This window comes from Lycium barbarum, chromosome 9 (genome assembly GCF_019175385.1).
Source record: "Lycium barbarum isolate Lr01 chromosome 9, ASM1917538v2, whole genome shotgun sequence".
In the NCBI taxonomy this organism is placed as follows: Eukaryota; Viridiplantae; Streptophyta; class Magnoliopsida; order Solanales; family Solanaceae; genus Lycium; species Lycium barbarum.
In genome coordinates this window covers 13,419,001-13,435,336 of record NC_083345.1, presented here as the reverse complement: position 1 = coordinate 13,435,336, position 16,336 = coordinate 13,419,001, and the positions used below count along the sequence as shown (strand labels likewise).

Here is a 16,336-nt window from a genome sequence, read left to right as displayed (position 1 = left end):
GTTATGTTGCTACGAAATGTCATTGAAATTATTATTACTAATTTATATAAAATAAATGCACCAACACCATTGCAATGTTTATCAGTATATGAGAACTTATTTAAAATGAAAAATTCTTAGGTATATGAAATTACTTTAAATTGCTTATTCGAAATAATTAAGGACCATATACATAATATTACTACCAGTGTTTTAAAAGGCAGTTTCAGGACTCGCCTCTGGGCTTACCCTGGGGCGGGCACTGGCAAAATGCACCGGGGCTCAAGTGCGAGGCTTAGTTCCTGTGAGATTTACGCCCTAAGCGCCCGACTGTTCGCCCTAAACACACCTAACGTCCAACGCTCGAGGCTCGCCTAACAATTCTTACACAAATTATATGTTAAATTCCTTAGTTAAAATCGTTGACCCTTATAATTCTTTAACAAATGAAATAATTTTTCATGTATAAAAATAAGAAGATCGGGTTTAACTCAATTAACAAGTCATAGCCAATGTTTTAAAAGGCAGTTTCAGAACTCACTTCGGGGCTCGCCCCGGGACGGGTACTGGCAAAACGCCCCGGGGCTCACATACGGGGCTTAGTTCCTGCGAGGCTTATGCCCTAAGCGCCTGACTGTTCGCCCTAAACACACCTAACGCCCAACGCTTGGGGCTGGCCTAACAATTCTTACACAAATTATATGTTAAATTCCTTAGTTAAAATCATTGACCCTTATAATTCTTTAACAAATAAATGATACTTAATAGTTTTTCATCTATAAGAATAAGAAGATCGGGTTTAACTCAATTAACAAGTCGTAGTATTGCATATTTACTATTTGAGAACATCGTGAGGGTGAATATCATTCTATATTTCTCTTAAAATACATAACCGAATTGTCATTTTCACTTGTCATTGGTCTTTTGACGTATGTATCAAAATTATCATATTTTATTATTTCGTTATTTGAAAGTAGTTTTATTTTTATTCATGAAGGAGTTATGTTTTAATTATAATAATGATAAAGTTTATTGATTATTTGCTTGTAGGGAGATAAAATGAATAGTATGATAGTAAAATTGTTTTGAGAAATTGTGATTTTTCATTGTTTGAAAGTTAAGATGTTAGAGTTGATTTGCATTTCATAACAGCTTTTATTTCATTGTATTATTTATACTCGTAAAATTATGTTATATATAATTACAAGTTATAAGTGGCGTATAATAGATTGCTTTTATTATATATATATATATATATATATATATATATATATATATATATATCATTTATTTACAGTTATTTTTTAATGTAATTTTACATATTTAAAAATAGTTATTATAATTATATTATTTTATGAAATACTAAAAATTAAATACCCATGCCTCGGGGCTTACCCCTCGCCGAGGCATATGTAAAATGCCCCGCCTCAACCCCCCGCCTTTTAAAACACTGATCTCCACAAACTTTAAAGTCTTCAATATGAAATATTTCTTTGATAACTAGTGATTACTAGAAATTATATGAAAATAATAAAGTACCAAACATACATAAATATCTTTAAAATCACTAATAAATATTTGATTTTTCATACAAAATTATATATTAACATACAAAGGTAACAAGCTGCAATAAAATAAATACGAGCTTGATAACTTTTGAGGTTACAAGTACATAGATAAATGATACATCGTTAAAGATTACCTTTTTCATTTTGTTTCTTTCATTCGAATATTAATTGATTCTTGGGAAAACACTCAAAAACACTCCTAAACTATTCAAAATAGGTCAGATTTACCCTCCGCTACCTTTTTGGCTCAAAAATGTCCTTGCCATTACGTTTTTAGGCCAAAATGCCATCCAAATATTCAAATAGCTCAAAAATACGCTCCAACTATCCAAATAGCTCAAAAATACCCTTTCTACTAACGGTTGTTCCAACTCAAGAGAAAGGGAACCAATTTTGCCCTTGTTCTTTTATTTTTATTTTTTATTTTTCAGAGGGGATGAGAGTGGGGTTGAATTTTGAGAAATATAATAATAACATAATTAACAAATATGTAGTATAAAAAATATTATTCACAATTCACCCATTTTGACCTGTTGTGAGGCAAAAATTATCACTATTCGTCTTAAACGTAACTAAAATTACACTTTAGAATTGATGAATGCTTTAAAAGACTATTTTGATCATAAAATAGTTAATAATATTATTTAAAAAAAATGCTGGCGTACTAATGTCTGTTTCATTAGCAAGCAAGGGTTGCACCCTATTCACATTTTGTTGTCCATATTTCCTCCTAAAAATATATTATTCCTTCTTAAAAACGGAAGGACATTTAAAAGGTAAAGAACCACAAATGTTAAGACAAAAAGCTAAGGGTGCGCATACTTCAAAAATACTTAAATTGGAATTTTTGACTTTTCGATTTCAATTTTACAGTATTTAGTAAGCATTTTTTTAAAAAGGGTATTCGTTTCTTATAGAAAAATATTAAAATATCAAATATCGCACTGAGATACTCAATAACATATTCAATTCATATATTATATTATTATATAGATAATAATTTAAATAATCTAATATAGCTTATAAAAGACCATAAATTAAGAAAACAAAAATGAATTATATACAAGATAATCATACGTACGAATTGATCAAAAAGGAGGGGAAAATATCAACATTAACTATTTATGGGAAAAGATGTATCAAACATTAATTATGTGAGAATCTCCATGTATTGGGAAAAAACTAAATTTGATTCGATGAGAGAGGGTTCTTGCAACTTTTGAATTAAAATGAGAAGGGTAGCAATGTCATTAAATTAACATAAATGACTGCAATTTACCGTGCTAACCTCATTTGGGGCCATTGTGGCCAAAGTTAGTGTGATAGAAATACCTTTTTGTAAAATTTAAGACATCACGACAGTAGCTAGCCTATGACCGAAACAATGGCATTTTGTGAGTCTCTCATGAGACAACAAAGAGTTTCTTGTCAAGGAAAAGAAGCAAGAAAGAAAAAAAATCTTGTTAAGTTCATTTTCCCAACGTATCTAAATTCTAATACCTTAGTCATAACTCGAATTATTTTTGTGACACTCTTTTCTGCCTTGTTATTTGACAGATTCAAGAAAACCATACGCCCAACTTTCAACCGACTCAGTTATTATTCCCAAATAATTGTCAAAAGCTTAATTCACCTCTTAGCCTCCCACCATGACTACGTTATTATTTTTCTAACTTCCTACGTCTTCAGAAACTTCCATTTGAAAAGAAACGCTCCATCTTCACCCGTTTAATACCCCCTCCAAAAAAGTAGTAACAGAAAAACCCATCAGACTTCTTTTTATTTTCCTCTCTTTCAGTTCTTCCATCTAGTTGATTCTTGATCAGCTATGGCTTCAATTTATATTATTGCAACTTTCTCTTTAATTCTTCTTCTTCTACCAATATGGTCCACTGCAAGCAATGCTCTGCCTCCTATCTTTTCCCCAATCCTTGGTAGTAATTCTTAATTTTCTTTATTTTTATCACTTTATTTTGATCCCAACAAAAAATTTGGTGTTTTATTTTTATGATCTGGGGTGTTCTTAATTTGCCTTTTTGTTTGATTCTTTGATTTGGGTTTCGTGAAAGATTCAATCTTGGTGTATATTTTACTGATTTTTTTGTTGTTGTGGTATTTACAGGGAATGCGTGTAAAGAAATGAATTGTGGAAAGGGTACTTGCAAGGCATCTTCAAATGCTACTTTTGGATTCGCATGTGAATGTGAACCTGGCTGGAGGCAAACTCGTTCAGAAAACGATAATCTTTTCAAGTTTCTTCCTTGTGTAATTCCCAACTGTAAGTCCCGTTTCTACGAAGAACTCATGTTACTCCCTCCGCCCCATAATAAGTGTCGCCTTAGGATATCAATGCATACGTTGACTAGTTTTTTTCATCTTTGCTCTTGGACAAAAAATGACAAGTTTCTTTATTCAAGATCAAAAGTTGGATTTCCAATATCAAAAGATGAACTACTTGTGTATGCTCTAATCATCAGGAGGATAAATTTTTTTTTTTTTTACATAAGGGTAATTTGATAAACTTTACACTTCATCATTGGTTTCTTAATATGCGTGTTTTTGGCTAAGATGATACTTATTATGGGACGGGGAAGTAATATACAATAGTACTCCTTCCGTTCACTTTTACTTTTCCACTATTCCATAAATAGATTTTCACTTTTACTTGTCCACTTTCGCATATCAAGAGAAAAATAATTTTTTCTGTTTTGCCCTTAGCATTAATTACTCATTTCAAATTATTTTCAAATTCCAATGCAATTATACATTAATTAATATGAGTATCATGGTAAAATATGCACTTCATTTATTGTATCTTAAGAAGTGTGTATAGTCCATAGTGGACAAATAAAAGTGAACGGAGGGACTAAAGAGTACCTTGATTCATTCATTTCTAGATATTTAATAATTTCTCTATTCTCTTTTGCTTGTCACGTTTCAGTTCTCGAGAGTCCAAACTATATGGATTTTGACTAAAAAGATGTATTTTCTCATCATATTAATATGAAAAGAATTGCAACTTATAGTTTTTTTTTATGTATAGTCTTCGAACATCTGAATTTTAATTTTAAAACACTGAGTTAATCTAATTCAATTTAGCTTCGAGATTAGTCAAATTAACTCTCGAAAATTCGAAATGTGTCAAGTAAAAGTGAACGGAGAGAGTAGATTTTTTAATATATTTATAGGATGTAATCACTTGTGATAAGTGTGAATTAGTTATCTAGAAGTACGGTATATGACCTGGTACAACATGTTAAAATATACAATGGTTGAAGTCAGTTGGATATTTATGCTCTTTGTTCTGTTATAGCCCCTTCAGACGAGTAGACGAATTTTCTTATGTTTATTGTTTGTTCAATTTTATTTATGAATGTTCTTCTTATCATTTAAAACCTATAAGACTTTGTTTGTGGCATTTGTTACCCTCTTCTTCTTTTTTTCTTTCTGTTTAAGGAACTGTCTAGTTTTTATTTATATTTATAGTCACAAGTGCAAAGATATATAAGCTTGTTTGAAGAGTGATTTTGAACTATAATATCCAATATGGAAAATTTTACCTCGATCAATCATAATTTGTGCTGGCATGAATTCTGATTAAAATTTATAGTTATTAGTATATCCATTATGAGCAAAAAATCAAACAAAACTAGTGGAAATTCTAGATATGGTGAACAAAGTTCCCTTTTTCATTTAGTGGAAATTCTAGATATGGTGAACAAAGTTCCCTTTTTCATTTGTTTTCATTCCTTTCTTCTCATGTTATCACTGAACTATTTGGTTTCCAAGGGTAGAGTTGCACTTTCTGTGATAGTGAAAGTTCTTACACGTTTTATCAAAAGGCCACAGAGAATATAAATCTATTAAATGGCAATCTCTATTTTTCAAATTCTTTGACTTCTGATGGATTTTGTTCACATATATTTGCTTAGCCTAATAAAATTGATTGATTCAGAAAGCTATAACACACCATACTATTCCAAAGCCCAGACCAAATCAACATGCTCCACATAGAAAACAACTCTAACAAGTAATGGTTTTATAATCAAATATCATTTTCATTTAGACTTGTTCGAGTTAGATTTTTGTAGCTTAATTGAAATGGTTGTCCAAATAAACGATCATGGTGTTTTATTTTCATTCACTGTAGCTTGTAGTCGTTATCTTGATAATGATGTTTTCTTTCTACAGGTACTATGAACTTCTCCTGTGGAGAGAAGGAGACTCCTGCCCCGGCACCAGATAAACGCTCTAATTCATCGATCTTTGAACGTAATAACAACTTGCTATTCATAAGATTATGCTATACTTTTCGTAATCAGGAATAGTTATTGAAGATTTTGCTATTAATTTATTTCTTCTGTTGTGTTCTTCCAGCTTGCCGTTGGGCTGATTGTGGAGGAGGCTCGTGCAATAAGACCTCTTCCTTGACATATTCTTGCGATTGCCAAGAGGGTTATCACAATTTACTCAATCAGACTGCTTTCCCTTGCTTCAAAGAATGTAAGAACCATGCCTTATGAAACCACTTCTAATATTCAGATACTAACCAAAACAGTGTAATGTACTAATGTGACAATAAATGATATAGAAGTGTGGCCAGTTAGTTATGACTGCCGATTAGTTTTTATTTAGGAAAAGAATTGACTAGTGACGGTTTGATACATGACGGTTTGATACGTGTAATAGGTGCTCTTGGAATGGATTGTGCTCAGCTGGGGATTGATGTAATGAACAACAACTCGTCTCCTCCTCCTAGTTTGCCTGATATAGGTACGAATAATTCTTTGAATGTGGCTGTTAATTTATCCTTTCTTTTCTACTCTAATATGTTCGTGTTTTGGGTAAAAAGCGTACTGAAATTTCCTGGCTGTGCTTGTATGTAAGTAATCTTTAGTTTCAACATGCAAGACTGCGAGTACTAATGACCCCAAATTTGATAATTATTAATTTAGAATTCATTACTTCAAATTCTTGCCATGCCTCGGTAGGCTGTAGTTTCCATGACTACCCAAATCCATTTGTGGCCTCCATCCGTCTAGTTGGTGAAACAAGACACAAGTACACAATTAAACCAAAAATAATTACCAATTGATGAAACTTTATGATCTCAAGGACTCACGACTTCTCTTTATATTGGCTTTTAATGATTTTATTCATGTGATCATTTAATGCCGTCAATCATTCTTACTCGAAAGATGTTACTACGTGAAGATACCAAAGCTCACAATGATCAGTACATGAATTTAAGGAATGCAGGATATGTGATTACTCATTCCTTATATTATTAGATCAAGAATTTTAAAATGATAGAATTTGAATTTCTTGTGTTTAAGTTACTTATGGTCAAACTATAGGGATAAAAGTCATAACTACCCCAAAACAACAGTTTTAGGTTGATATAATCTATAATATTTTGTGCAATAGATCAGTGGACTTGAAATTTTCGCCCCTTGTCCCATTTTACATACATGTTTAGTAAATAACCTTTTTTTTTTTTTAGGACCTTCTAGACCATGATCTAAAGATTTCTTTTGAATAAACTGAAATTCTTATGAGAAAACGTTAGACCACCATCTAAAAAATTTAGTAAGTTAGTGCAAATGTTAGATGACTGTCCAAAATTTGTTTGTAAGATTTAACAATATATAAGAAAACATTAAACCCGAGTGTAACATTGTTCGAAAGCATAATTTTACAAGGGCTATATTTGTACAAGTTTCTTAAAATGGAATAAAATCTAAATAGTAACCTTGAAAGGGGATATGTGCGTAAATCACTTGTTTCTTAGCCCACCAGATTGTATGTTGTAAGTTGTAACTTGTTTTACTGTCGTTCTTTTTCGATATCTAACTGACAATAAGCCCAAAACGAAAAAGGAACAGCAGACTAAAGTCTCATAGCAATCAATCTCGGGTTACCACTCGATAGACCCATCCTATGCAGGTGCAGAGCCAGGTTGGAGCAAGGTTCATTAAAACCTCCTTCCGCAACAAAAAAAATAAGACTGTATATATAAGATTAAAATTATTTTTTATGTATATAGTAGATGTTGAATCCCTTCAATTTTTTTTGTTTGCTTACTTCTTCATATTTTGCACCCCTTAGTGAAAATTCTAGGTCCGTTACTGATCATATGTAAATTTAATATGATAAATAGAGAACTCCGATTTTTCACTTCTATTGGATCCTCCCTATCTCCTAATCGAGCTTGCGTAGGTAGATGATGCCGGTAGGACTGATAGTCACTATGTGGGACGGGCCCTTTCCAAGGCTATGGCCATCAAAATGGGCCAGCTCAATCCTCATGGGCTGCAAAATTTGATGGACTAGGCAGGCGGGTCCATCTTCGAAAGGACTTTAAAATGGTAAGCCCAACCTAACCTTATGGGCCGCTTGCTAGAACGGGTCATTTTTTCAATCTTTTTCTTATAAAATTTTCCCCCAATCTGAATGTACTGCGTTTCAGTTAATGCCAATTAACAAGCAAAAAACGTAGCAGAAATGAGATCCTAAGTAGGGAGGGGTCTCAGGCTCTGATAACAGGAACATAAGATCCAATAGAAAAAAGATATACTCCAATAACAATCATATATCTATACATGTATAACAATAAAAATGAGTCCAAAAGATATACTTTTATACAACTGAAGATGAACAAGGTTAGAAATTTTAAACCAAAAAAGTATGTAAAGAGAAAATTCAAATTGAACTACGAAGTAAACTATTTCAAGAAATAATAACCAGAAACTCAACTGAAAAGACTAACTTATTTGACAGTGTGCAACAACGTAAGACTTGTCTCCTTATTTTTACCTCTTTCTTTTAAATGCTACAAATTTGAATTAGTACATTTTTTCCTTTGGCCCATGGGCCGGCCTCGGTCAACGTCGGATATACATTTCTAAATTTTTTCTAAAGTAAAAATACTAAGGGATTATAAAGTGAAATCAAACTCTCACCAACAAAAGAAAAGATTTAAGTTTACTACTATGATTTCCTTGTTGGATATACTTTAGGAAGTTAAAAGGTACAAAATATAAGGTATGAAAAAGATGAAGAAAACCCTGAATTTTCAATTTATACATTTTCAACCGCAACCATGACGATTTCTTGCGGAATATATTATTTGAAATAAAATGGAGTCTTAATCATCTAGACTTCGTATAGAGGCTTGCATCTCATTTTTCATTTAAAAAATTAGTCTAAATATAACGAGGTATGGAAAACGCCATGATTTAATTATTCAAAGAAAAGAGCGTTACATCTAGAATTTTGAAGGAATTAAAATTGGTGTGCTAAGAACGACAGTCATTTTGTCTAATTAAGTGGCTTAAAAATCTCTTGCCCATATCTACAATTAATGTGAGCGCGAGACTATTTCAAAAGTCCGCTAACGAGTAACGGCTAGACATGATCTAGATTTCTAGTGCCGATTTATTAATTAGCTTCATGTGACTTTACCTTCAAAAAAATATTCAATTCTCTCAGGGGCGATTTAGGCTCTTTTTGTTGCACAGAAGGTTTTAATTTTAATTATTTAAATCTTTATTATTAAGTCTGTTTTTTTAGGTCTAAATCTTGATAGTCTTGATCACTAAGTACATTTATTTTGTTTGTAATTTTACAACCATTTAATTGGTTTGAATAAATCTAAATGATTAAGATTTATAATAATGTTTTAATATAATTAAGATGTCTATTCGATGAATTCTACAAAAAAAAATACAGTAACAGTTTACCATTACTCCATCGCTTTCACCGCTAACCAACCTTCACATCGCCCACCATTATCAATTACCACCACCCACAACCAGCCGATCACACAGTCAATCGTCGTCACCACTAGCCATCATTTACATCGCCACCGACCACAATTACCACAATATCTACTATTGCACTACCGCTAATCATAACCATCACTAAATCTATAATGTCACCAATCACCGTTATCATTCAGCACCATCTATAACTATCAATATTATTTAACTTTAACACAATTATCAGTCGTCACTATCATGTTAAGAATATCTTTGGACTAGTTTAACCTAACACAACTATATTCCAATCTAGTAATATGTAAGATATTTACATTATCCACATATGTTATGACCTTCCAAATTTTCTCATAACTAAATCTTCTAGTGATGAGCATATCAACCATATTCTTTGCATCTGAGCAGATTTGAGCTTCTTTCCAACTATATTGAATCGCAAATTGAAATTGCTTTCCTAATGACTAAGGCTTCGCCAATTATAACCTTCTTAAATGAGTAGTTTATGAGTAATAATGACGATACGTTTTTTTAAATAGTAAATTAAAGATGACAACGTGTTTTCTTAGATTTTTAAATAACAATATATTTTGAACCAATTTTTTTCACTAAAGCAACAATAATCATAATCGGAGAGAGTATTACTTTCTACTTTACGAGTACAAAATTCATTGTTACCATATGCTTTTTGTCTAGCTTCTCCTACCCGAACCTCCACGTCCACCGCCAGGAAAAAAGGGGAAAAGGAAAAGGGAAGAAAAAGACGTGACTAAGTTACGACATTGAAAAGATAATGCATTTTTTAGTTCTAATTTATGTGATATCCAAACAAAATTTAAGAAATACAGGACACTGTTTAAAATATATGGTTCAAAATAAATTTTAAATATTTGTATGAATGTAAATCATCTAATTCTGAGTGAAATGAGAAATTTGAAGTTATATTACTTTTAAATAAAAGAATGTGATATTTTTTTAAAACATATTAGAAAGGAAAGTGTGACACATTTATCGGGATAAATGGAGTATAAAATTGAATGGTGATGGGTGAAAGTGAAAGTGGGAGGAAGCTACATAATTAGATATCCTTCTAGAGTTAGCCAAATCCTATGCATGAAGAGGTATGTTTGTGAATAGTCTAATAGTGCCCACCATATGGTGGTCAGCTACCTCAACCTAATCTATGAATTGCTGCCTTTTATTAATGACAATTATGGGGAAGGATGAAAAATATTATCCAATGCACACTTCGAGCGATGTTATTGAAATCATGCATTGAACTGTATTCTCACAAACAATGCATTGAATTTCTCTTTGGTGTTATATAGACTATAGAATAACTTCAATTCTAGAGCTATGTAGATTGTAGAGAACAAAATCACATCAATTGGATATAAACAAAAGCTTGTTGAAATTAAAATCAAGGATGTGTGTGGTATAGCGGAAAATATTTTTAGTGAGAAAAATATTTTGAAGTTTGGTCAATCAAAATATTATGAAAATATTTTTTTTAGGAAAAAGTTTTTTAAAAATCAGAAAAATTTTCTTCCCTAATGGGGAGTAGGGAAATTACAACAAGTTACATGAATCATATTTCACGTTGATAATCTCCTTCCTAACCCCACCACTCCCGGACTCCACACCACCCTAGCTTCACCTCCACCCCACCACCCATCACTCATATCCTTCATAGTGTTTGCCAAGATTATATATAAATATTCTTGAAATAATATTTTTTGATTACTTACTAAATACTAGTAGAAAATAAATTTTAAAAGTCACTTATTTAATTTTCCAAAGAAAACATTTCCTTCGTGCCGAGCGCACCCTAAATCTATAAGGACTATACCCCATTTTTAAGTAGATACTTCCTTCTTTTACTATTCTTTTTCCTGTGTAGATAGATACTATGGGAGGGTGAATGAATTTCTAAATAGAAAAACAAAATAATTCTAACACGTTGTAGAACTTCACCCCCTTACCACGGAGACATACAGGCGAAAGTCTTCCACACTGAATTTAATTCCCACAGCATTAAAAAAAGTCAAAATATATTTATTTGTTTAGGTAGAGCTCAACGAATTGGTAGGTATACGGCATGTGATGGGTATTAATTTCGTTCAAATCTAATATTCTTCAAATGTACACAAAATCACATCCAAATAAAAATCTTGCGAGTACCATGGACGCCTGCAAGAATTTTCAACTACATAAATTAATAGGTATGAATTTTTTTCCCAAAATTCTCCCTATCAAACAAGTAATTAAACAACAACTCCCCCGTACAAAGACGAAAAATTTACAAAAATAGTCTCATAATGTTACTGATTAAGTCTAAAATAATCACTAACATATACTTCTGTGCAATTTTGATTCTAAGTTTGTTGAAAATTAGCTCGTTTTGTCACCATTAAAGCAAAGATGCGGATTTGACCCGCACCCTCTTTCTTTTTCTTTAAATAGAGAAAGTGGTGGCTAGATTTGGGTTCCCTTTCCAGACTATCAAGGATTTCATGTGTCCTAGAATGGGCAACACATATAATTATATTTGGTGACTAATGAAAGTCTTACTTTCATTGCCAACGACTCACTTTTCCCTAATCTTGATCAATAGGAAATAACTAATAAAATTATTTTCAAAAATATAAATATGTCATTCTTCTTAAAATTTAAATTACAAAGAAATGGACTTAAATTATATGCACATGTAATATAAATACTTTTTCAAACTATCAGTGTATTTTGGCCTTTTTATAGAAGATTGCTTTTCTCTATTAAGATTACCAATTAATGTTTGCATAAAGAATTATAGACACGATTACTACCTTTTAAGTATTTGGTAGTGTACCTTTTTCTTAGGCCGTCAATATAAAGAATTTATACACAAAAGAAATAGTATAATACTTCCCTTTCTTAATTTGTTTGTGTGTTTTTGATTTGATACGGAATTTAAGAAAGTAACTAAAACTTTTTAATCTTATGATTTTAAATTAAAAATATCTAGAATGTAATCAAATAATTTTTTAATTTTGTGACTTAAATTTGCTATGAAAAAAGTTACAATTAAAGAGTTGACAAAAAAAGAAAAGACATGTTATTTTTTTTAACTAGCTTAAACAAAAGGAAAAAGGACAAGTCTTTGGGAAGTCCTAAATTTGTAACTGTAGCAGCGTAAGCTAAGGTGTAAAGCAGTAGTCAACTGCCAACGACTCAGTTTGTTCCCAATAATAATCATCAAAAGCTTAATTCATCTCTTAGCCTCCCATGGCCACCACTTTATAGTTGTATTATTTTTCTGACTTCGTACGTCTTCAGAAACTTCCATTTAAAAAGCAAAGTAAAACCGTCCATCTTCACCCATTTAATACCCCCAAAAAATAACATAAACCCGTCAAACTTCTTGTTGTTCATTCATCTTCTTCAGTTCTTCCTTCTCTAGCTGATTCTTGATTAGCTATGGCTTCAATTCATATAATTACAGTTTGCTCTCTAATTCTTGTTCTTCTACCAATATGGTCCACTGCGAGCAATGCTCTGCCACCTATCTTCTCCCCTATCTTTGGTAATTCTCAAATTTTCACCCTTTTTTCTTTATTTTTACCACCCCCAATTAAGAACTTTGGTGAAAGTTTTGATTTTTATGAACTGGGGTGTTCTTAATTTTGCCTTTTTGTTTTATTCTTTGATTTGGGTTACATGAAAGATTCGATCTTGGTGTATATTTTAATGATTATTTTTGTTGTTGTTGTGGTATTTACAGAGAATGCGTGTAAAGAAATGAATTGTGGAAAAGGTACTTGCAAGGCATCTTCAAATTCTACTTTTGGATTCACATGTGAATGTAAACCTGGCTGGACGCAAACTCGTTTAGAAAACGATAATTTCTTCAAGTTTCTTCCTTGTGTAGTTCCCAACTGTAAGTCCCGTTTCTACAAAGAACTCATGTTAATATACAATAGTAGCTGGATTCATGCATTTCTAGATAATTAAACTATATGGATTTTGGCCATCAAAGATGTATGAATTGCAATTTATAGTATTTTTTTGTATAGTCTTCGAACATCTGAATTTTAATTTTAAAACACTGAGTTAATCTAATTCAATTTAGCTTCGAGATTAGTCAAGTTAACTCTCGAGAAGCGAAATTGTCAAGTAAAAGTGAACGGAGAGAGTAGAGTTTTTAATATATTTATAGGATGTAATCACTTGTGATAAGTGTGAATTAGTTATCTAGAAGTACGGTATATGACCTGGTACAACATGTTAAAATATACAATGGTTGAAGTCAGTTGGATATTTATGCTCTTTGTTCTGTTATAGCCCCTTCAAATGAGTAGACGAATTTTCTTCTGTTTTTTGTTTGTTCAATTTTATTTATGAATGTTCTTCTTATCATTTAAAACCTATAAGACTTTGTTTGTGGCATTTGTTACCCTCTTCTTCATTTTTTCTTTCTGTTTAAGGAACTGTCTAGTTTTTATTTATATTTACAGTCGCAAGTGCAGAGATATATAAGCATGTTTGAAGAGTGATTTTGAACTATGATATCCAATATGGAAAATTTTACCTCGATCAATCATAATTTGTGCTGGCATGAATTCTGATTAAAATTTATAGTTATTAGTATATCCATTATGAGCAAAAAATCAAACAAAACTAGTGGAAATTCTAGATATGGTGAACAAAGTTCCCTTTTTCATTTGTTTTCATTCCTTTCTTCTCATGTTATCACTGAACTATTTGGTTTCCAAGGGTAGAGTTGCACTTCTGTGATAGTGAAAGTTCTTACACGTTTTATCAAAAGGACACGGAGAATATAAATCCATTAAATGGCAATCTCTATTTTTCTCACTCTTTGACTTCTGATGGATTTTGTTCACATCTATTTGCTTAGCCTAATAAAATTGATTGATTCAGAAAGCTACAACAGCAGACTATTCCAAAGCCCGGACCATATCAACATGCTCCACATAGAAAACAACTCTAGCAAGTAATGGTTTTATAGTCAAATATTATTTTCATTTAGACTTGTTCGAGTTAGATTTTGGTAGCTTAATTGAAATGGTTGTCCAAATAAATGATCATGGTGTTTTATTTTCATTCACTGTAGCTTGTAGTCGTTCTCTTGATAATGATGTTTTCTTTCTACAGGTACTATGAACTTCTCCTGCGGAGAGAAGGAGGCTCCTACCCCGGCACCAGATAAACGCTCTAATTCATCGATCTTTGAACGTAATAACAACTTGCTATTCATAAGATTATGCTATGCTTTTCGTAATCAGGAATAGTTACTGAAGATTTTGCTATTAATTTATATCTTCTGTTGTGATCTTCCAGCTTGCCATTGGGCTAATTGTGGAGGAGGCTCGTGCAATAAGACCTCTCCCATGACATATTCTTGCGATTGCCAAGAGGGTTATTACAATTTACTCAATCAGACTGCTTTCCCTTGCTTCAAAACATGTAAGAACCATGCCTTATGAAACCACTTCTAATATTCAGATACTAACCAAAACAGTGTCCTAATGTACTAATGTAACAATCAATGATATAGAAGTGTGGCCAGATAGTTATGAATGCCGATTAGTTTTTATTTAGGAAAAGAATTGACTAGTGACGGTTTGATACATGTAATAGGTGCTCTTGGAATGGATTGTGCTCAGCTGGGGATTGATGTAATGAACAACAACTCGTCTCCTCCTCCTAGTTTGCCTGATAACAGCAAAAGTATAGGTACGAATAATTCTTTGAATGTGGCTGTTAACTTATCCTTTCTTTTGTACTCTAATATGCTCGTGTTTCGGGTAAAAAGCATACTGAAATTTCCTGGCTGTGCTTGTATGTAAGTAATCTTTAGTTTCAACATGCAAGACTGCGAGTACTAATGACCCCAAATTTGATTTAATTCCACTTCTTTCTTTTTTTCTCTTGTTCGTGTAAAACAGCTATTTCGTTTTTTGGTGGTGGCTATGGCTGGTTGATCATCACAGTTGCATCTATGGCTGCAGTTTTGTTGATATAATTACACCTGCGTTGATGAATAAGCAAAATATTTTGCAGCTGGTTTTGGCTTAGGGGTTATCATATTTGTTAATCCGATATGAGTGATTTAGATAATTTTGCTTTGTTATATAGGTAGTTAGGAGATTCCACTTATGCCATTGAGCTTTTTGTATTCCCTGTATATAGCATTCTGGGGTTGATTATTTTTGGATTTGTGAGACATTACTCAATTTGATTGGAAGATTGAACCATCTGCACTTCTTATGGTATTGTAGTCCTTAATTTTACTTACATTTTTTCTAAGGAAAGAGGAGTAAGAAATTGTTTGTCTATATGTCTTCAGGCAATGATGCTAGTGAGTATAAAGGCACATGTCTATGCTTTATTCTTAGAATCTGAGACAATGTACTCATAAAAGAGCCCAAAAATGGATAAATTGTTCCCAAAATTTCAAGAGCTTTCTTTTTCAGTTAAGTTTGGGCTTTTCATGAGAATTTTTGATGAAATGACCCTTAGATGCAGCTATTCGGCCATATTTTTGAAAAATAGTCACTGTAATGGAATTTTAATTTCATAGGTGAACTTTCATGATAATATTCTAAAGTTTCACATATAAAATTTAAGATATCACGACAGTAGCTATGACCAAAAAAAATGGCATTTTGTGAATCTCTCCTGAATGGGACAACAAAGAGTTCTTGTCAAGGAAAAGAAACTAGAAAGAACAAAAAAAAAAAAAAAAACTTGTTAAGTTCATTTTCCCAACGTATCTAAATTCTAATAACTTAGTCGTAACTCGAATTATTTTTGTATTACTCTTTTCTTCCTTGTTATCTGACAGATTTAAACAGACACGTCATCTAGATATCTTTTTTTCTTTTCTCTTTAACAATCTTCTTTTAAGTTAGAATATGTCAAACTACTATTTGTATGTTACTAATGAAAGCAAATGGGCTAAAGTTGTTCACTTGTTTGTACATTTCACTTCTATCTTTTGGAGGTAATCACTAT

The 16,336-nt window shown here is 31.9% G+C and overlaps 1 protein-coding gene across 1 annotated transcript; it reads left to right on the top strand.

The window, feature by feature from the left end:
* Window positions 1–3,179: 3,179 nt before the first annotated feature.
* Window positions 3,180–15,657, top strand: LOC132610028 (uncharacterized). The gene is made up of 10 exons (XM_060324282.1): window positions 3,180–3,481; window positions 3,670–3,825; window positions 5,739–5,819; window positions 5,925–6,050; window positions 6,237–6,320; window positions 13,083–13,238; window positions 14,474–14,554; window positions 14,660–14,785; window positions 14,960–15,055; window positions 15,268–15,657. The coding sequence occupies exons 1-10, from the start codon at window positions 3,376–3,378 to the stop codon at window positions 15,342–15,344; spliced, it is 1,089 nt and encodes a 362-aa protein (XP_060180265.1). The 5' UTR covers window positions 3,180–3,375; the 3' UTR covers window positions 15,345–15,657.
* Window positions 15,658–16,336: the final 679 nt, after the last annotated feature.